General features: G+C 35.1%; 1 protein-coding gene across 1 annotated transcript in view; it reads left to right on the forward strand.

The window, feature by feature from the left end:
* CEP128 (centrosomal protein 128) overlaps positions 1 to 23,031 on the forward strand; it is a 176,746-nt gene that overhangs the window by 39,244 nt on the left and 114,471 nt on the right. The window contains exons 13-15 of the mRNA XM_015811933.1: positions 8,106 to 8,456; positions 13,223 to 13,873; positions 15,657 to 15,821. Of these exons, the coding sequence (XP_015667419.1) occupies positions 8,106 to 8,456; positions 13,223 to 13,873; positions 15,657 to 15,821 (1,167 nt within the window). The remainder of the gene's footprint in view (positions 1 to 8,105; positions 8,457 to 13,222; positions 13,874 to 15,656; positions 15,822 to 23,031) is intronic.

Raw genomic sequence — 23,031 nt, forward strand, 5'->3', positions numbered from 1 at the left:
AAACTATAATAAAAGCACGATAGCTCAGCAGTTAAAAATGCTGAGTTGTTAGCTGGGTCCTTTATTTGTCCCAGCTCCTGCCCATCTAGCAGTTCAAAAGCATGCAAATGTAAGTAGATAAATAGGTACCTCTTTGGTACCTATTGGGAAGGTAACAGTGTTCTGTGCGCTTTTGGCGTTTAGTTATGCTGGCCACATGACCATGGAAATATCTTCAGACAACGCTAGCTCCCTTGGCTAAGAAACAGAGATGAGCACCGCCCCTTAGAGTCGGACACGACTGGACAGGGGAAACCTTTCCATTTAACTAAACTGATATAATCTATTGGAGGCATTCTGAGAATCATAGTTCAGCAAGATTGAAAAGTTTGCAGATTCACTACTCCTTCTCAAAGATACAGATCCATATTTTGATCTGAGAGCTGCAGAAGAAAAGTCAGTGTACAATCCAAAGGATAGAGATGTTTTGAAATTCTGATCCCCTATTTATATGGAAATATGGTCCATAATAGGTCACTTAGAAGTGTGAACTAAATACATTTCTCCCTGAAGAAATACATTTCTCTGAGTGTAGAAGTGGGACTATGCATTAAAGAGATTACATGGCAGTTGGTACAAGCAAATCCACTGGAGGTAACCATTCAATCTCATCTGTTGCAAGAATGAGAAATATGAAATTACAGTTGATGGAAATATCTTGGAGGAAGAAAACTCACAAGATTTGGGATAAAGATGCTTCATGGTTTACAAATGGACGGACTTGTTATTTTGTATGCATCTTTAGCTCAAATAACAGGCATAGTTTTGTGATTATACAAGTCTGATTACATGTCATATGGAGCCTTCAGACTCCTGGCAGCTTATAAGGATAGAATACATACTGTAAACATTGAAGCAGTCATGGTAACAACCCATTCAAACCCCCAACAACATCAATATCAAACCAAATTAAATAATATACTGAAACTAGAAATAGGGTAGTCTTCTCTATTCTCCCTCCAAAGACCCCTCAGAAAACCTCTCTTTTCACTAGTTTTCAGAAGACTATCACTAAAGGGGCTAATCTAAAGAGAGACAGGCTCATTCTGTTGGTGCTATGACCAAAAAAATACTCATGATATCTCTAGTAGGTTCCACTGGGAGGCTCATCTAGGATGGGTTCACTCTGATTGAAGCAGGCGGTTCCTAGTGCCAGCCATATAAGGGCTTTATGAGTCAAAATTAAAATTAAACCTATTGGCAGTCAATAGCAAGTTGCAAAAAGGGACAATTAGACAGAAAACTGGTCGGTCTTTTGATCAAGGAGATTAAAATACATTTCCATTTATGAGGTAACTTATCTATCATCTGTTTAAAAGGATGGGATAAATTTGCTATAAATGAATAATCACTTCGAGGATAGTGTTAAAACTTCAAGTCAATAATTAGCAGTTAGAAACTAGATTAAATTTGTTTAAACTAAACATGTATACAAAAAAAATCAAGAGCATAATATATGTGCAATAAATATTTAAGATGTTAATCAGAAGTCTAGTGTAATAGGTGATTTGTCTCAGAATCATAAAATCGTAGGGCTGGAAGGGACCTTGGAGGTCTTCTATTCCAACCCCCTTCACAAAGCAGAAGATCTTATTGCAACCCGGACAAATAGATGCTTTATTTTTTCTTGAAGACTTCCAGTGATGGAGCTCTCACAACTCCTGGAGACAAGCTGTTCCATTGATTAATTGTTTGTAGTGTTAGGAAATTTCTCCTTAGTTCCAGATTGGACATTTCTTAAATGTGCTTCCACCCATTGCTTTTTGTCCTGCCCTCAGGTGCTTTGGAGAATAAGTTGACCCCCTCTTCTTTGTGACAGTCCCTCAACTACTGGAAGATAGCTGTCATGTCACCCTTAATATTTCTTTTCATTAGGCTAGACTTGAGGTAGTTCACTACATACTTTCCTCCATATAATGTACTTCCATTGAAGACTACATGCTGAGTATGGTTGGTCAGCCAATTGTGAATCCATCTGATGGTGATACTGTCTATCCTACGTTGTTCTATCTTGCCAAGAAGTAGGCTGTGGTCTACTTTCTCAAATGCCTAAAGTCCAAGTAGACTATATCTACAGTATTTCCCTAATTCACTAATTTAGTCACTTTATCAAAGAAGGCATTACACTTTGTGATTTTTTAAATCCATTACTTAAGAGTGAGTTTACCATCTGTTCTTGGTTTCTGACATAACAATGGCTATTATGTTGAAGTAAGGACACATCCATGCATCATTTTATTTTGTAAATTTTCTGACATATTCTGTCATATTCCTAAGTTTGTCCTGAATTTCTTTCTCTTTGTAATTGCAATGATATGGAAAATAATGGCTGTGCAAAACAATTAGGGATGGTTGCAATTAGTTGATTTGTTTCAGATTTAACTTCCATTTTATAAATTGGATACATTGGATATTGCTTCACAAAACGCTTTGATTTTCCTTAGATTCCTGGGAATTCTGTCTGTGGTCCTATATTATATAATTCTGTGTTTGCACACTATGCTTAATGTTCTGCATGTTAAAAATAGAGTCTTAATGCCTGTAGGTTTGCTTCAAAACAAGATTTTTATGTTTAGTTTTAGATTGCTGCATTTTCGGTATGTAGTCACTGAGCAATACTGAAATTTGTTTATAATTTATAAAATTTGAAAGTACAATAGTTTATGTTGTTGTTGCAAAAGCTGAAGTTTTTTTTCGATTTCTTTATTGTGAAAGAAATTACAAGAAACAGATTGGTGGTAGTGAGGCAGCTTATCTGCGTAGACAGTTCTAAAATAAGCCAACTAGGCTCTGTCTGATTTTATGAAAGATTCAGATTGTAGCAATGACTGCTTTGAGGATTGCTAGGCAATCGTAGCCTCATTCTAAAACCATCAAACCGTTCAAATAGATGGTAGTCTGAACATCTTCGGTCTAAGCAATTTGAACATCTTCAGTCCATATAGCATTAGCTGCTCTTCATTTCTCTTGCTTTGCCTTTGTCCTGCTTTTTGTACTGATGCATAACTGAGCAATCACAGCCATTTATTTATTTGATTTATATAACCATCCACCTCACATAAGTAGCTTGAGGCGTCTTACAAGATTAAAATATACAAATCCACCAAACATAATCGCCTGGCACCCAAAGATAAACAATGATCTCATTCCCCATCAGCAGTAACAGAGTTTATCTCCCTGTCTGATCCAAAGGCCTAGCGAAACAGCCAAGTCTTTAATGCCTTGCAAAAGACTGAAAGAGATGGGGCTTCAAAATCTTTTTCAAACTCCATCAGAATCTAACGCCTTGCCATAACTTCTACCCAGCCAAGCCACAGCTGAGAATAAGATCTGACAATCATGACTTTGGTGGTTTGGGCATGTCTGCAAGATGGATGTAACACTCTTGCCTAAGTGATTGCTGGAAAGGAAACATTCATCTGGTTGGAGAAAAAAAAAGAAAAAAAATGCCCTTCAAAAAATATGGATTAGCTGATAGAAAAGCTGAAGCATAGCAGTTGTATTCTAATGTCACAGAATTTATAGCATCTGCTTAGGACTGAGAACATTGAAAAGTATCTGCAAGGTATTAGCCGTGGTGTGACATCTTACAGTTTACAAGGCCATCCACATAAATTAATCTTTTAATAGTAGAAATATAAAGCTATCTGATGATCTTAAAAAGTCACATAGTTTACTTCTTTTTAAAATTAGTGTATGCCATAGTTGTTTCTGGTTGGACTGACAGATTGATCTTTGATGCCTTTCATTGCTTTGATTAATGACATAACTCTTTTACTAATATTGAAAAGAAGAAAACTGGTTGCCACCCTTTGTCATATTTGTGGCACAGATATTATCAGTATTCCCTGATAATATTAAAGATAGTACCAGATACTTTGGCAGATTTGGGTCAATACGTCACTTGTGCAGGCAAAGCTCACAATATTTTATGCACCCAAAGTTGTCTAATCTAAAGCTTCCTTCCAATCCAACATACTGTTTCTTGTATGACATCAGCTAGTGAAATATGTAATATACACAGGATGCTATATTAAAAATGTGTATAAGAATAAAAAACAATGTGTTGGGTATGGACATAGTAGAAGTAAGGATAGAAATGTATGAGTTCTTGATGTAAATGTTTAGTAAATATAAGTTAGTGTGATAAAGATATTGTTCTAATATGGATTGTGGAATACTTCTAATAACTAATATAGATACCATTGTCTTTTGTTTAAGTATTTAACTTCTGTTCCATAATAGTTTCAAAGTCAGCAAAAGATACTTTTTAAAAATTGCATTGAAACAAGTATCCATCTCAAAAAGGAGGAGGCAGGTAGAGCTCCTCATCCTCATGTTCATTTTTCATATCTTTCTTTTCAAAATAGTCACTGCATTACAGCTAAAGAGAAAAAAGTTGTAGGTTTCCCAGGGAAAACTTTCTGTTGAATAGGGTGTTCCCATCCTGAGGTATAACTTTTTCTGGGCAGTCAGTGGCTTGTACGGAGAGAAAGTTATAGGAAAATTTGTTTTTGTTTCTTTTCTTCTTTAGTATGCACTCAGCCTCTCAAAACAATATGGAATAGAACAAGACTATAGTATTAAAACATGCAGTTGTTAAGCTGTTGGAATAGGAGAGATAAGATCCATATTCTAGTTCACTCTTGATGTTTGAAGTACATTGGGTATCTCTCAGTCCAACCTATTTCATACAATGGCTGTTACAGAGGAAAAAATGGAGGGCAGAGCATTATTTGCTAAATGAAAGACAGAATATCCCTCAACATACATACATACAAACATACATACAGTACATTGAGTCAATCAATCAATCAAATATTTAGTTGGTCATAGGTCAGCAAATAAAACACAAAAGTCATAATTAATTAAGATAAAAGAAAAATATAATTATTTTAAAATATCTAAAAAGGGTTTGTGTTAATAGGGGTGACATGATAGCAATATTCCAGTATTTGAGGAGTTGCCACAAAGAAGAGGCAACTTATTATTCTCCAAAGCACCCGAGGGCAGGACAAGAAACAATTGTTGGAAACTGACCAAAGAGAGAAGCAACCTGGAATTAAGGAGAAACTTCCTAACAGTGAGGACAATTAACCAGTGGAATAGTTTGCCTTCAGAAATCATGGGCGCTCCATCACTGGAGTTTTTTTAAGAAGAGACTAGACAGTTACTTATCTGAAATGGTATAGGTTTTCCTGCTTGAGCAGGGAGCTGGACTAGAAGATCTCCAAGGTCCCTTCCAGCTCTATTCTATTTTAATACTGTGGCATACTGTGCAGATTATAGAAGAGTACTTGGCTGTGATCAAGGAAATAAAATCAGATTGATGCGATAATCACCTCTTGGGTTAAAACAGATTGGAATGACCAGGATATTTAGTAAACAATAATTCCTGTTGAGCACCTGCATGGAAAGGGCAATAAAGAATTGTTCCATGAATTCAATTATTTCTCTGTGGCATGGACACAATTTCTGTTCAAAGGGGATTTTTTGGTATTTCCCTTCAATAATGGCTGTTACGAGGGCATTGGATCTGACTAAGGAAAAGATTTTGGGGATCGTTATGTATCTGAGATATCTAGCTGATTGGGGAAGATGTAAAAAGAGGTTCAAGAAGGTGCTTCTGCGTAGAGCTAGAAAGTCTAATTGCAGCTCTAAATCAACGAGCTGCTGTTTGAGATCAGCTACTGAGCATTCATAGCCCATCACGGTAATGGCTGATCATGAATAGCCATAAAGTTGCAATTTGGCATGTATTGTCTGTTGTGTACCTTGTTGACCAGGGAGATGGCTGATTTGGTATAGGATTTTTTGTTTTGTTTTGTTTTCTTACCAGATAGGTTGGTGGATAATGGTAAAATGTATGACTGGTACATTTTGCATAAATATAACAACAACAACAACAACAACAACAACAACAACAACAATAATAATAATAATAATAATAATAATAATAATAATAATAATAATAATAATTAATAATAATAAAAAAATTGGAAGGGACCTTGGAAGTCATCTCGTCCAACCCCCTGCTCAGGCAGGAAATCCTATACCACTTCAGATAAATGGCTGTCCAGTCTCTTCTTAAAAATTTCCAGTGTTGGAGCATTCACGGTTTCTGGAGGCAGGTTGTTCCACTGATTAATTGTTCTAACTGTCAGGAAGTTTCTCCTTAGTTCTAGGTTGCTTCTCTCTTTGGTTAATTTCCATCCATTGCTTCTAGTGTCATTGGAAGATAACAGAATTATGTATCCTTGTGCTTTAAAGAAAATAATCTCAATTAAAAAAAGTTTGACTTGTTTATGAAAAATGTGAACTGCTAATAAAATACAGTAGAGGTCACTTTTTTAAATAAGATAAAGGTTTCCGATTAATTTAACAATATTTTCTGTACATTGCTTAAACGTTGAATCTTGTTTTATTAAATACTACATAGAAACTATAGTTGTATATACAAAACCTTTCCCACAAGGCTTTGTGGAGAAATAGTTATTTTTAATGACTCAGAAAAGTTGAAGATGCCATTATTTAAGACTTTTAATATTATCACCAGATGGGAAGCAATTGCAACTGTTGAAAGGGAAAAAAATTAGCACAAAGGTGAGACATGTTATAACATTATTGAAGATTAAATGTAACCATTTCAGTGTTTTTAAGTATCTCTTCACATCTGTCAGTGAATTTGAATCCATGGATCTTACAGGTTATATTTAATTAATACAAACCTTCCTTTGTTATTGAATTCAACTGAGCATATAAAACACCACTTTAAAGGTATATGAATAAGTTTTTCTAGTGTGCTTGATGGTCTAAAAACATGTACATGTATTAGAGTATGAAAGTATTTTGCATTGTAGAGAAATGCTCAATTACAAAGTCTACTTTAATTTCAGTTATAATGATCACAGTGTCCAAAATCATTTATTTAGAATAATGATATTTAATGGCTGAGATTAAATCTTTCTAGGTGTCTTGCTTGATGACAAGCTTTGAGATGTCTCCTTATCGTATTGTTATTTTAAACGGCTCTATGGAAGATATCTAAGCTGTCATCAAGAAACAAAGAATGATAAATACTTATCAGTTTTGTATGTGGACTGTGGCATTTTTCCATTGGATATTATGACTTTTCTTTTTGGACACTTCCATATAAGATGGTAGGTTTGTTACTATTACTATTATGATATTATTATTACTATTATTATATTTAATATAGCTGCTATATAGAGTTTCCTAGAGCTTTAGGAATTACATTCATATCTGGGTCAGGTGAACCCAAGAAAGTATTCCAACATATCTTGCTGATTCCGTACACCTTGTACAGACATACAGTGTTACTCAACATGCAGATAGTTTTTTGGTATATATTCAAGAATACTTTTTGAAGTGGAAAATACTTCTATTTTATTCCCAGTCTGTAGTGATCCAGCTAATTTTTGTAAATAAATCATCTAGTATAGGTAGAACTTCGTATATTTGAACATGGTCCAGCTACAAATTGCCCTTTTTTAGAATGGGATTTTTATTTTTACATTCTTAGAGGATAGCCAAGTTATAAGAATTTGTTGGCAGGTATCATTTTAAGTTGGATGTATGTATAGTGTTAGATTCTTTTTGTTTGCCACTTCCCGGTAGCACAATAGATGCATTCTAGAGATACATTCCAGGTATGTCAATGTATGTGAGTGCAAAGTATTTTGTTCATTGCAAATAATAAAGAATAAACAATATTTATTCTTTTGGCCTTTAATTAGTGTAGCTTAATGGGACCTAAGAGACACCTATTAGGCTTTTGGTTGCTTATAAATAATTGTAATGAATTTAACTGCTTGTGTTTTTGACCTTGCTGTACCTTGCCAAGAATCGTTTTGGTTTGGGACAGGCTATAAATTTTATAAATGAACAAATAATAATGCCATGAATAGTCATAATTGCAGGAAACTGAATAATTGCTATGATGCTTTTCATGTATTCAAAGAAATTTGTTTTTTTTATACGTAAAATCTAAATTTATGTGTGCCTGTCTGTAAGCATAGTCCTTAATATGTTGTGCTGGCTTTTAGGTGTTAACAGCTGACTTGGAAAAGAGGGACAACCAGCAGCAAAGGATGATGAGCCAACTGAAAGAGATACAGAACAACTATAAAATCTGTGAAAATGAGTGCAGAGCTGCTGAATTACAGGTTACAGAGCTAGGTCAGCAATTAGAAGAATCGATCAAGGAGGCAGAGAAATACCTAGCTGAATTCAAACAATCTGAAGTACTAAGGCTAGAGACTGAGAAGAAAAAGGAAGAATTAAAACTCAAAGCTCAGGAATCAATTCGATACTGGAAGCTAAGGTGTAAAAAACTAGAACATGAAAAAGAAAAACAAACTGAACTTCATAGCCAGTTGATGGAGAAGAACAATTTGGTATGGTATATATATATTTTTCATTTCCTTCAAACAATAATTTTGCATCATGTAAATATTTGCAGTTCTTCCAATACAGTTTAAAAACCATGCTTCTTAAACCTGGTTAAATTACCAAAATTGAGTAAAACTGTTTTTTTCTTTGGGTAATGTCACACAAACCCATTACCCAATCAAACAGTGGCACTTAAATAAGGATTCTTAGATAAGCTGTAAAAACGATTTTCTGATAAGCGGTTTTGGGTAATGAAGGAAAAAGTTTGGAAAGGACTGGTTTAAAACTATTAACAATTAATTTGTGGTGAGGAGGAGTGATGAGATAGGACTTTCAGTAGAAAACACTGAAATAAAAAAGTATAATTTAATCAAAACACAAGGTAACTTTTTAACATTTAAAACTGATCACAGATGGAAATTGGGTGAAATCCAACTCTAGTCCATCTTAGATTATACTTACTTAAATCACTAAAATCAATTAGTCACGACTAATTTATCTTGAGTTAATATCAGTGGGCTTATGCTCATTAGACTCACGGTTTTCTCCCTAATGCTATGCTAGATCAGTCTTTGATTAGCACAGCTATTCTCACATTTCTCCTATAAGAAATGTTATAAATTAAGAAGGTAATGGTATAGAATTGGTTCCCCCCGCCTTGCCTCATCAAATTTGGAATCTCTGTAATGCACTTTAAAACCTTTACCGAATAATTTTTTAAAAAATATTTTCTAGTATTGAAAGCTTAAAACATGATGATTGTCAAGTATAATTTTTAGAAATCTGTCTGGTTTTGATCATCCAATAAAATAAAACACATTCTGAGCACTTTGTTTTAGGGATAACTATATTCTGTCTGTGATACTGTCTTCATTCTCCTGCTGTTTTATGCGGCAAAGATACAAGGCATCTTTTCCTGTTAGGTTGTCCTTTATCTCTGTTGGGAATACAACTTTGAGACTTTTCAGTCAACATTAATGGCTGAGATTTCATTTATTTAAAGAACTAATGTGGCTGCCTTTCTTACACAGCGATCCTAGGCAGATAATAGCAACCAATAAAAACTACAACATAAAAACACATTGTGCCCTTCTCACGAAGGCATCAGAACTATACATACTATTGATTCCTTGACTCAGCACCTTTCCTACACAAATACTTAGGGGAAGAGCCAGGTCTTCATGGTCTTTTGGAAGGCTAAAAGTGTAGTCCCCCCCCTCTCCCACAAAATCTCAATTGGAAGCTATGTTAAAGGGCCTGGGTTTCAAGAATTGTAGGGACAATACATCTGTGAAGGCAGTATATTGATGAAGGTACAGAATACGTTATACCTTTGGAATTTGGAGTGGCACATAAGCCCTACTTAATAAATAAATAAAGGATGCAAAACAAATGTAAACGATTTGTTTTTCCTCTACTCTGTAGCTGATTAAAGATAGGGATTGTACATGTCTACTTGTTTCTTCCTGAGCTTTATAAAGCTAAGCCTCTTGTTTCCAATAATAAAAACCAGATACCCCCAAGAAGCACACAATCCTCTTTATGGATTTTCTTTGGGAGGTGCAAAATATGTTTTGTCAGATTGGGAGTCAGACTGTCCTGATGGCCAGAATGACTCTGAATTGGTAGATAAAATTTTATTTGCAGGTTTGACTAGTTGATAGTCTCAGTGGATTTTCATTTGCATTCTTTCTAGAAATAGCAGTTCAGTTAGGAAAATAGGTCACCATTGATTTTAAAAGGATACTCCAGTGAGAAGTTTGGGACTCTTTGGGAAGTCTTTGTCTTGTTTCATTCTGCATTTGCCCAGAAGGAAGGAACTAACAGTTATGAGTTTAGAGCTCAGTGATGCAGTATAATTTTCAATTTTGGTAATCAGTTGAAAAATTAACATTTGAAATACCAATTGATATTGAAATTAAATGTTCCTGAATAATATCTAGAAATAGAAAAAAAATCCTTTAAATACTTAAAGGCGAAGTATATTTGATGTGATAATAAATACGGGAGAAAAATGATTGGGTGAAAATAATAAATTAGTCCTTCTACCCTAGAGGTAAAAACATGTAAAGAGGACAGTTTTGGCAGATTGCCATCAGCAACCTGAAAGCAATAATTAAGCTTATGATCGCTGTTTCAAAATAATCAACCAACATAGGAAACACAGATTTAATTCTGAAAAGCTTTTTTTAGGTCCTTAGAAGGATTCAATATGATATACGCCACATTGACAAGTTGGTGGATTTTCTTCCTTGCTTTATAATTAATCATTCATTTGCTTTACATTCTGTCAACGCAAATTATACTTAGCAGAATTTAAAAGTTTGCCATCTAAGATAAAAAAAGCAGATCAACCCTTTAATTTACAATAGGTCAGGAATTCTTAAAATCTTTGAAAGGGCAGAATAAAAAGGAATATCGGTAAGACGTTTTGGAGGAGGAAGAGAATGTTAATAGAAAGGTTCTAAGGATCCAAGATTTTGCTGCATGGCCCAATAGTAGGCAACTGCTCAGCAAGAAAAGAGGATAATTTGAATTTAAATAGCAATGTTTAATGCAGATTGTTTGGAGTAGTTTGATAACTTAGGATAGGAGATAACATTTAAATATTGTTACTTTTTAATATATATCAATTTACATGTATATTTTGTCTTTGATGATTTTTATATTACTACTTAATATAGTGGGGAGGGCTCAGTAATTCCATTCTCTTTAAGATCAATGCTGGTGGTAGAATTATATTTCTTGGCAAAGATAAAAGAGAATGGATAAATCAAGAATAATCCAGAAAGGGGATAAAAGCAGTTAGGGATGGGCAGGTGTGAAAAATGTCAAACCATTCAAATCTGAAAAGACTTTGATTGGGTGGATAATGCCAGAATGTGGAACATATGAAGACTCATGAACATGCCGGAGCATCTAACTACTCTTTTCAATAGCCTGTACAATGAGCAAGAAAGTATTATAAGAACTAACTTTGAAGAGACTGGTTCAGGAAAAAGAAGAGAGGCATGAATGGATCTGTTTAACTCATACTGTTAAATCTATTATGTAATTAAGTTAAATATTGGAAGAATAGGCTATTGGAAGAAAAAAATAGCAGGTATCTAATCACGTGGAATAATGCAGATAATGCCAACTTGTCAAATGAAAATGAATAGTTAATTAGGAAGAGAAAGTTAGGAACTTATGAGAACCCCCAAGCTGCTTTTATGCTATGATTTTTAAAAAAATTATAAACTGCCTAGAGCCACCAAAGTGAGATGGATGGCATGTGATAGATAAATAAATAACAGAAAGTAAAAAAAGTCTGGATTCATGTTGAATATTAAAATGACAAAGTTAAACTCAACCAACATATTTGGTGAACTCACAGTTAACATTGAAGAAGTGAAGACTATAAATAGTTTATAGTTTACAGTTTATAAGTTTTTTCATATCAAGCTTAAAGATAGATAGTTTGTTGGGAAAGTAAATTAATTCTAGGGAGGAAGGTAGTGATAAACAATATCTGGAAGTAGAGGCTATTTCTATGGCAACAGAGATCAGCATAGTTAAATCAATCATTTTCTCCAGTAAAATTGTAAAAGCTGGATATTGAGTAAGAACAAAAGAAAAAAGATAGATGTCATTCGATTATGGATTTGGAGATAGCTGCTCAGAAAACTATGGACTGCAAGAAGAACTAATCAGTCCATCATGGAAACAAAATAAAAGAAACCTATTGTTTAGAGTTAAGGAGCAGTGAGCATAAATTCATATATTTGAACTAGAGAGAAACTTGAAAAACTTTCTGTGCTTGGCAGAGTTGAGGCAAGTTAAAAAAGGGGGAAGGCAATGAAAGGATCCAGAATCAGGGATATTACTTGAATGAACAGTTGCAAATTATTGCTAGGGAGACATTGAAGTTGAAAGGTTTTCATCTGTACAGTTACCAGGATTTGAGTTTAACTCACTGGCCTGTATGTTTGGTTAGTTTTAACAGCAAACCAAATGATTGTAAGCAGTGATGGAATTCAAATACCTGAACAACTGGTTCTCTTATTCGATGCAGGCCTGGGCCTCCGAGGCCTAGAACGGACTTCCAGAGGTGGCATCCACGCACTTCTGGCGGGCCGTTCTAGGTCTGGGAGGCCTACTCCAGGCCTCCAGGGCCTAGACTGTACTTCTGGAAGCCAACCGGTTCTCTGAATGCAGCAAAGTTTAGCTACCGGTTTTACCAAAACGGTGCAAACCGGCTGAATCCCACCACTTATTGTAAGGGAGATATATATTTACTTTTAAAAAAGAAATATTGGGAAGAATCTAGTTAACCCTTCTATTAACAGAACAGAATGGGGCGGGGGGGGAGTTGGCTTTCCTATCAGCTTATAATCTTCTGTATACCTTCAAACTCTATTGTGAATCAAATACATATATAGTCAATTCAGAATTTGGGAAATGCTGGCTTTGTATATATGTATGTATGCAAATATAAAAATGTTGCTTGACTATTTAATAATGAAAAGCAGGTAGCAATCCTATGAAGTTTGTTTATAGGTTTAGTTGGAGGAGTGATATACCAGTTTACTCCAGATCATATCATATAGTATATAATTACCAATCACCCAATCAGATTATTAGTGCAATTAAGAAAGTTTATGCAGTAATGCATTGACACTCTTCTTTTTGATTAGTTGCCTTTCATTTTGAACAGTGATATTTTGTGCCTTTTCTTCCTATAACATATTCTTAGACCACTCACCTCTGCCCTATTTCATTTGAACTGTAGGTTCTTAAAGAAAAGGATGAATTGAAGAGCCAGCTCCTTTCATCTATGCACCAGATGGAAAATCTTCAAAAGGAACTGACAGATGTTCTTGAGAAAAGGGCCAGACAAGAAGAGGAGCTGCACTGTAAAGAAATGAAACTCAGTGAAGCTAGATCCTTGCAGATGGCTCTTGAACAAGAAACCAGAGATGTCAGAAAAACTGTGGATAACCTTGAGAAGAAACTGCAAAAGGAGACCCTAATACAGACTCAAATAAGAACTGAAAAACAGCATTTAGAGGAAGAACTTGCAAATATCAATATGATCCATGAAAAGGATCAAGCAAGATTGTCAGAGATGCAAGAAGTTATAAAAAACTTGAGTGCTGTTCGGGCTGACTTAGCCAATCAAATAGCAGAAGAGAAGAAATCCAAAAAAGAAATGGCGAAATCAGCGATGGAACTTCAGAAACAAACAGAGTCTGTTCAGGAGGAGATGACTACAGTCAATAAGCAACTGAAACTGGAAAGAGATGTCCACAAACAGGAGCTGGGAGAACTTCAGTCAGAATTGCAGAAGATGAAAACCAAGCATGATCAACGTGTCCAAGAGATGATGAAACTATTTAACCAAGAAAAAGAGGAGGCAACTAATCACATTGGAATGTTGAAGGTATCTCTGAGATGATCAACATATAATCATTATTATTGTATAGTATGGTATAGATGGGATTTAATGAAATCAGATTTTGGTGAATTGCTATCTAAGTAGTGTGATACTTTGCGTAATATTTTATGTGGCTGTTATTTTACTCTGACCTTTACTAAAATTATTATTTTTTACATAAGGTAAGATGAGATAACCTTTATTGTCATTTTTTTTTACTATGGGCACAACGGCACACATCAAAAATGAAATTTAGTTGTCCACTCTCAAAGTGAACACATACATGACACACACCTAACATATTATATACAACATATGTATAGACCCACACCCCTACATATACATAACAAATAAATATTAAACACTATCCATCTTGAAAATATAACAGAAGGAGGAAGCTTATTGTCTAACTTGTTTTTTTGTTTTAAAGAAAGAGCTGTATAGGCTAGACTGGATGAATGGTTATCATAATCTGAAAATTTTATGCAAGGCAAGTGCAGTGTTGGGAACAGAAGAGTTTTGTGCGATCAGGCCATAAGCCCATCTAATTCAATATTCTGTAGCACACAGTAACCAATTGAATACATTAGGAAACACATAGATTTGGACTCTAAAAGATAACCTTCCATAATCACTTTTGAGTAATCAACATTTAAAGTAAGAAAATAGTAAACAACCATCAATATTAGTAGCCACAGTATATTAATTCTCCATGAATCTTTTCATACTTTTTAAAAAATATCCAAATTGGCTACCATTATTATAGTTGCTAGCAGCAAATTCTAATTTAACTATATACTGTTTGAAAAAAAACAGGCCTCTGTCAGTTCTGAATCTCCTTACATTTAGTTCCAACTAGACAATCCATGCCCCATTGGGTTGTCATTTCAGAGATATGTCTTACCTAAACACAGGAGCAGAATGACCATGCGTGGGTAAAAAAGCAGTAGGAATGGAAGCAACTTCTGACTTCTTGCTGACTTCCTCATTGAATTTCCTTCTGGGAAGCTGACAAGAAGCATGAGAAGCACTTCTCCCCTTCCTTCCTTCCCTCTCTTTTCTCTCTATCAGTCTGTCATTATCTCCCTCCCTCAAACTGCTGCTGGTTTCCCCATTTACTTAGTTTGTGGAAAGCTTCCAGGGAGAAAGTCAGTGGGGAATCCAGTAGAAGACTGCTGGATGGGGGAGGAAGAAAGGAAATGCACAGAGGTGTATGTCAGGAATGGTATGGTGTGTGTGCAAGAAGTTCCATGTGGTTTGGGGAGAGCATGTGCATAGATGGTGTGCATCAAAAAGGGTGAGTGAGGGATCACATGAATATGTAAAAGATGCTGTGCGGGTCAAGTAAGGATGTGGGGGGATGCGGGTCAACAATAATGCATGGAAGTCTCAGTGTTGTATGAGAGGTGCTGGGCCGTTGGGGATTGTGTGTGATGTTTGATAAATTAGAATGAATGGAGTTACAATACATTTTTACCACATAAATATTGTATTGACAATAAATAAACCAGCTGGGGATTTAGTTTGCAAAAAATAAGCTATAGGTTGATTTCAGATTTGCTTTTCTTTTTATGCTATATTTTCTCTTTATCACAGTTGCAGTTTCCCTCTTACTTGTCTGCGTAAACCTGTTTCTTCCCTTAATAAAATTGGATATCTATTGGGTATTAAGAAACATTAAATTACTACAAAAGAACAATATTTTTGAACAAATGTTTTCTTCTAAATTTCTGTGCTATTAATATGAAATACTGAATACTTCATTTCTTGTTTGGCTTCCTTCCAATAGTCAGAACTTGTAGAAGAAAGAAATTTTGTAAAAGCTCATCGTCGGCAGGTAGAAAAAATGAAAATCGAATGTGATAAGCTAACATCGGAGCTAACCCACAAGGAAGAAGAAAATTTAAAAATTAAGCGAAAATGCAACATAATAAAACAGGAATTAGATGAAAAGGTAAAAGAAAAATATGAACCTGTGTAATAGAACAGTACCTGTTCAAAGGGAAAACCACATTTATGACTTAAGAAACATTTATTTTTTAATGATGTAAATTTCTTTCTTTGTACTCTTTTCAGTCTTTTTATTTTACTCTTCCATTTTCTCCAAATGCAAAAAGGAAACATGGCACAAAGAAAGTCTTCTTATATTTGATATTTATTTATCTAGTTGTATACCGCTACATAATAAAGTTGGTGATAACAGACTATTAAATGAAACACTCTGATAATGTAGTTCTGAGTATTGATCCACAGTTGAGATCCTACAGTTGAGAAAATTGCTTATGAAAATCTGCCCACAAGCTTCAAGTATGCCGCATATTAAATTCCATACTTGTGCTCTGCCAAATCAAGTACACACTGATAAGAACAAAATATTTTTTTCTAAAAATAAAATATTATTAGGAATAATTTGAGTTTATAAATAGACATTCCCTGAATTGCTAGCAGCATTTTAATGTGCAAAAATTATCTGATATGCTATTGTTTATTATTATATTTATATCCCAATCCTATTTTTTATAACTTAAGGTAGCAAATACAATGCTCCTCCCACCCATTTTCCCCACAACAACATTCCGTTGGGATAAGTTGGGCTGATACAGAGGGAAGACTGGAATTCGTGATCTCCTGAGTTCTATCCTAGATCTTAACCACTGTACCAAACTGGCTATCAAACTACAGCCAATGTGGGACTTGAACCCCACAATCTTGTGATTGTGTGCCATGCTCTATCGGGTGAGCTAGTGGGTTGTTTTTTTTGAAATCAGATTATTTATTCCTAACTGATACTGTTAAATTACATTTTGTCATCACTGCACATAGCATACTGTCATCGGAGTTGAAAGGATAGAAATGTAAATTGTCTTGAGTTGCAAGAGGTAGATTAGTATAAACATGTAATTTATGAATTTTAAAAAAAAAATCAAAAGTGATTCCATCAGACCTATAGAAAAAGAAATAAATGCCATCAATTACTGATTAATAATTTAGTCTAGAAAATAAATGATCTGCTTTAGATCAATGCATTTGAATTTTCATAGCTACAAAGGATTTAACAACTGCCAATGTTCCTAACTTGTTTTGAAAGTATTAATTTCTCCTGCTAAATAAACTGAAAATGTTTTTAATAGTACCAGTAACATAGTTCTAATGGTTTTATGTGTGCTGCTTGGTTTAAAATAATTCAATAATTCCAAATCAGTTTTTTTAAGTTGTACTTTTAAAGTTCTTGTTAATAATAGAGATAAATAATTTCAATAATTTCATTTTTCACTATTTGTTTAGAACATTTTCAATTCCACAATTTAATATATTTTTTTCAAAAGAGAGAGAGAGAGAGAGAGAGAGAGAGAGAGAGAGGTGTTTCCTGCCAGTGTGCATAGTTAATATATTTGAATGATAATCGCACTAGTGTGAATTTAGGTAGGGTAAGGGTAGGTAAGGCAGAGAAAGGCTATATACCAATTTTTTCTATTAAGAAGAGGCATTGTTTTACATTTGTGTGCGAGAATATGTATGTACGTTGACAAATGTGTCAACATTTTCTTTAGACTGAAGAAGCTACTTGAATAAGTAGCAAAACATTTCAAACTGACAAGGAAAGTTCAGTTGTCATCTGTCCATAGTCAGATACAAAAATGGCCTAATTACATTATGAAAAATATTGATCTACTCCAATGCCCCTAACCTCACTGCTAAACAAATAATGAAAAAAAAAGTTTATCTGGTTTGCTTTTGTCTAGCTCCACTGCATAGCAACATTTTCCTTTCCAGGATTTTGTTTCCCATTAGAGCTTCCTTTGTAAACTACAAGTTTGTATAGTTTCTCTGTCGTTCATTGGCATATTCATCAGGGTTTTTTTAACCTTCTGAGTTGTTTTCTTTTAGTATGTTTTTAATGTTTTCCAAAAGGGCTCAACTTACAAGACTGAACATCTTTGTTCTACACTAGCCTTTTATAGTTTTAATACTTCTGGTGACACCATGAAATTCTTTATTTTTACTAAGTATTCTGTGGAAAGTGATAGAAATAGGCAATGGGATTTAACAAGCTTCAAGAATATTACCAGGACGTGACAAATTTATAATGTGATGTTCCAATGAAACCTTTGAACAAAAACATTCTGCTCTTTTTTTTTTAATAAAAATGTAGGTTCGTCCTGTAATTTGAAGAACTCAGAGATAGCATCCCATAGGAAATTGCTAATGGTTTTCCATGTTCTCCAGGCGGTTACACAACTACAATGTTGCTTAAACATTTGGCTCATAAACAAAAGTACTAGTGCATTCCAGCAATTTCCAAAGGCTGTTCAGGCCAAGCTGTGTTTGGATTTGCACTTTCTGATGACAGGTTTTCTAATGACTCTTCTTCCTGCATGGATATAATTAAAAAGAGAATAAGAGAGCACAGAGTCTACTTTTACCAAATCAAAATATTTCCCTGGGTAAAACAGACCCATGATTGGATTCTTACTATTGTGTTCTTTGGATCAGAGCAGAGCAGCTGCTCAAAGCTAATTCTTTATAATGTCAAAAGAAAAAAATGAGAAAATGTCAAACAAGGATTCATTTTTGAAAACTTGATCAGAGGACTGCATTCTGGTTTTCATTTCCTTGGGAGCTTTTTTGTGAGTTATTTATTAAATATGTTTTCTTTGTATCCCTAGGAGGTGGTGAGAAAGCGGGGAGGGGGGGAGGGAAATGAATCTTTGACCTAATCTGAAACTATGTAAATGAACATCTTTGGAGTTTATCCTCCTACTTCATCCCATCATGGTCTTCTTTTATAAAATAAAGGCAATGCACAAGCAAAATCATTGCATACTGTTATATGATGAACATTAAATAGTTCACAGTGTAATTCTAGAGAACAGTTATCCTTAATATGGGCAGATTTCAGTGTTACAAAATGAAGTGTTCATGTGATGATCCCCAATGTATGTGGGGAATTTCAATAGGAGCAATGATCTACATTTTCTTGGATTTCATGGTATTCTCTGAGCTTCATTATTTGCACATTACCATGTGTGAGTGGGCAACTATATAAATTTATTTCATAAATAAATTTTATTGCTTAATTAGGTATCATTAACCAGTAAGGATGTTACCTTGTTGGGTAATGAAATGTCTGCAAGCAAACAAACTCAAAAGGCATCAAGAACTTCACAGTTCAATCCTGAACTGTATATATTATCTGTTATTTATTGTCTTTTTCTGCATTTGTTGTGAAATGTGTTGAGATTATCAACAATTGCTTATTACATATAACTTCAACTTATTTATACTCAATCCATCAGAAAATTAGTAAACCAGCCACAGACAGATATGCCATCATCAAAACTGCATTTCCTTCTAGAACATATTTCACATGTTGTATGTATGTATGTACTTTTTTTTAATCCCACAATTTGCAACATTTTGTGAGAAGTTTGATCCAAGCAATGGTGCAAGCTGATAAAATTTAAAATTTAGGAAAAAGGCCGCCTTGACACTCAAATAACTGAAAATATATTTGGAATGGACGAAAAAAATACAGTTCCCAGAAAGTGTGGGCATTCATATTGTATGTCTAATTGTATAGATAATTCTTTTATTAAGATTTCTGGTTATAATAGTGAAATATAATACAAATTAAACTTTAAAAAGAGGATAAAAAGTGCAAGGAAAAAGAAAGAAAAAGGGAGAAAAGTAAGAATATAATAAAGAAATAAAGAAAAAGTAATATATAAAGAAGAGACTTGCAACCTTTATGACAAACACAAACAACAGGACAAATGGTTTTCCTACTGTAAAGACCCATTAACTGTTAAAGCTATTAAGTCTTGAAAATCTCACTTTTCTTTAAATCTATAACAGTATTGGCGAGTCTCAATTTTTTAAAAATTAGTACTTGAAAATATAATAATTTTTCAGCAGATAGAATTGAATTCTTTATTGGCCAAGTGTGATTGGACACAAGGAATTTGTCTCCAATGCATAGCTGTCAGTGTATATACAAGCAATAAGTGATAAATTATGATCATAGTCATCATAAAAATACATTAATCATAAATCATAAGATACAACACTTAATGATAATCATAGGATACTAAAATAAGCAATCAACATAAATCATACTAGGATACTAAATAAAACAATATAAATTGTAAGATACAAGCAACAAAGTTATAGTCATAAGTATATTAAGAGATAGGTTATAGGAAATATGAGAAGAATAATAGTAATATTATTACTAGATAGTTTGACAGTGTTGTGGGAGTTAGTTGTTTAGCCGAGTGATGGCATGGGGGAAAAACTGTTCTTGTGTCTAGCTATTTTGGTGTGCAATGCCCTATAGTGTCGTTTTGAAGCTGAAGTTGAAAAAGTTTATGTCCAGGATGTGAGAAATCTAGATATTTTCACAGCCTTCTTTCTGGCTCGTGCAGTATACAGGTCCTCAGTGGAAGGCAGGTTGATAGCAATTGTTTTTTCTGCAGTTCTAATTATCCATTGGTTGCAGTGCCAAACCAGACAGTTATAGAGGTGCAGATGACAGACTCAATAATTCCCCTGTAGAACTATATCAGCAGTCTGAGCTTTCTGAGTTGGTGCAGGAAGAACATTCTTTGTTGTGCTTTTTTGATGATGTTTTTGATGTTAGGTGTCCATTTTAAATCTTGAGATATTATAGAACCTAGAAACTTGAAGGTCTCTACTGTTGATACTGTGTTGTCTAGTATTGTAAGAAGTGGTATATAGGAGGGTTTTTCCTAAAATCTACTACCATTTCTACAATTCTGAGTGTGCTTAGTTCAAGATTGTTCCAGCTGCACCACAAGGCTAGTGTCATGGTTCCGACAGATGAAACACTTCAAAAGAACTTTGAGTCATTGTTTACCTGAAAGAATCTTTTATTCGGGATACAAAGTATCAGCACAACCCAAAAACTAAATTCTCCTCCCCTGGATACAAAGTAACAAAGTACAATTCCCACCTCCAATAAACAGTCATAAATCACATTCCCCAATTAGCTTGAAGCTCGGGCTTCCTCCCCAGCTCTCCAGCCCGCCTGGAGAGGCCAGAGGGCCCCCCCTGTGCTAATTGTACAGGTATCTGATGTGATTTTGCCTAGCTTCACCTACTGCTTCCTATCTGTTAGAAAGCTTATCATCCACTTACAAGGATTATCAGGCACAGCTAGCTGATTTAGTTTAGTTAGAACAGGTATGTCAAACTCGCAACGTCATGTGACATCGCGCAATATATTGGGCCGGTTTTGCCATTGCCGGCAATGGGGTGGGCGCGGCTTCCACGTGACACGTCTGGCCCGTGGGCCAGCAGCTTGACACCCCTGCGTTAGAAGAATACCTGGAATGATTGAATGCCGAGCTGAAGTCTACAAAAAGGATCCCTGCATAGGTCTTTGGAGATTCAAGGTGTTGTAGGAGGTAGTGCAGAGCCATATTAACAGCACCATCTGCCTATCTATTTGCTCAGTAGGCAAATTGCAAGGGGTCTAACAGCGGATCCATGATGCTTTTCAGGTGAGCCAGCACTAATCTTTCAAAGGTTTTCATAAGTACGGATATCAGAACAACTGGTCTGTAGTCATTCAGTTCCTTGATGGAGGGTTTCTTCGGCACTGGCATGATAGTAGAGTGTTTGAAGCAAGAACGAACATAGCACATCTCTAGTGATTTATTAAAGATGCGGGTGAAGATGGGGGCCGGTTGGTCAGCACAAGCATTCAAACAAGAGGTTATCTTATCTGGGTCTGATACTTTTCCAGGCTTTTGTCTATGAAATAGACCTTGCACATTGTTTTCACCAGAGGTGGGGGGCCCAAAGGGATGGGGTCAGTTGTAGGAGGCTTGGCTGTTATTGGTGTATCTAAGATGGGGATGGGGGTTTCCTCTCAAACCTACAGTAAAACACATTCAGGTCATCTGCCAGTAGTCGATTTCCTTCAACATGGAAAGAAAGTTTGCTGTAACAGTGATATTTTAAAGAGTTTTCCACATATTTTCTGGTTCATTTGTTGAGAACTGATTCCTTAGCTTTTCAGAGTAGCTTCTTTTTGCTGCTCTGATCTCCCTTTTTAATACGTTTCTGGCCTGGTTGTACAGCATTCTGTCTCTTTTCCTGTAGGCTTCCGCTTTGGCATGACATAGCTACTTGAGTTTAGCTGTGAACCAAGGCTTCTTGTTACTGTATACTCACAGGTTTCTGATTCGCACACATAGATCTTCACAAAAACTAACATATGATGTTATAGTATCTGTAAGTTCATCTAAGTCTGCAGAGGTATCTTCGAGAACTTTCCAATCAATACAGTCAAGGCAAGCCTATAGCTTTAGCTTTGCCTTCTCAGTCCAAGACTTATTTGCTGTAACTGATTTAATAGTTGGTTTTATGGTTTTAAGCTTTTGTCTATAAACAGGTACAAAGTGAATCATACAATGATCAGAGTGTCTCACAGCTGCTCATGGTAAAGACCTATAAGCATCCTTTAAGGTTGTGTAGCAGTAGTCTAAAGTATTCTTGCCTCTAATGCAGGCATGTAAAACTCATGACATCACGTGACGTCGCATGACGTATTGGGACTTTTCCCCCATTGCCGGCAATGGGGTGGGTGTGGTTTCGGTGTGACGCATGCCTGCTCTAATGAGTCATTTGACGTACTGAAAGTATTTTGGTAGCTCTTGGCTTAAGTTAGCACTGTTGAAATCTCTTAACACAGTGAGGAGTGATTCTGGATATTTTACTTTGTAATGCAGCTGTAATGTATTGTTTATGCAAGCTTATGGAGGAATATATACTGCAAATAGAAGAAATGAGGAAAGCTCTTGTGGAGAATAAAATGGTTTGCATCTGATAATTATTATCTCTAAGTCCACATCACAGAGTTTCTTTAGTGTAGTTACATTTTTGTGCCATCGGTTTTTGATATAAAAGCAGAGACCCCTTCACCTCTTTTTCCCGGATGTTTCTGCAATTTTGTCTGCCCTCTGTATCTGAAACCCTGGGATATGCAAGCTGCTATCATCAATTGACTCATTTAGCCAGGTTTCAGTGAAGCAGAGAGCTGCTGAGTTGTAAAAATCAGAGTTGCATCTGTTTAAAAGAAGTATTTCATCCATCTTATTAGTGAGTGAACGTAAATTAGTCAGAAAGAGTGAAGGAAG

Source organism: Protobothrops mucrosquamatus, unplaced genomic scaffold (genome assembly GCF_001527695.2).
Source record: "Protobothrops mucrosquamatus isolate PMUCROS unplaced genomic scaffold, P.Mucros_1.0 scaffold57, whole genome shotgun sequence".
Lineage (NCBI taxonomy): Eukaryota > Metazoa > Chordata > Lepidosauria > Squamata > Viperidae > Protobothrops > Protobothrops mucrosquamatus.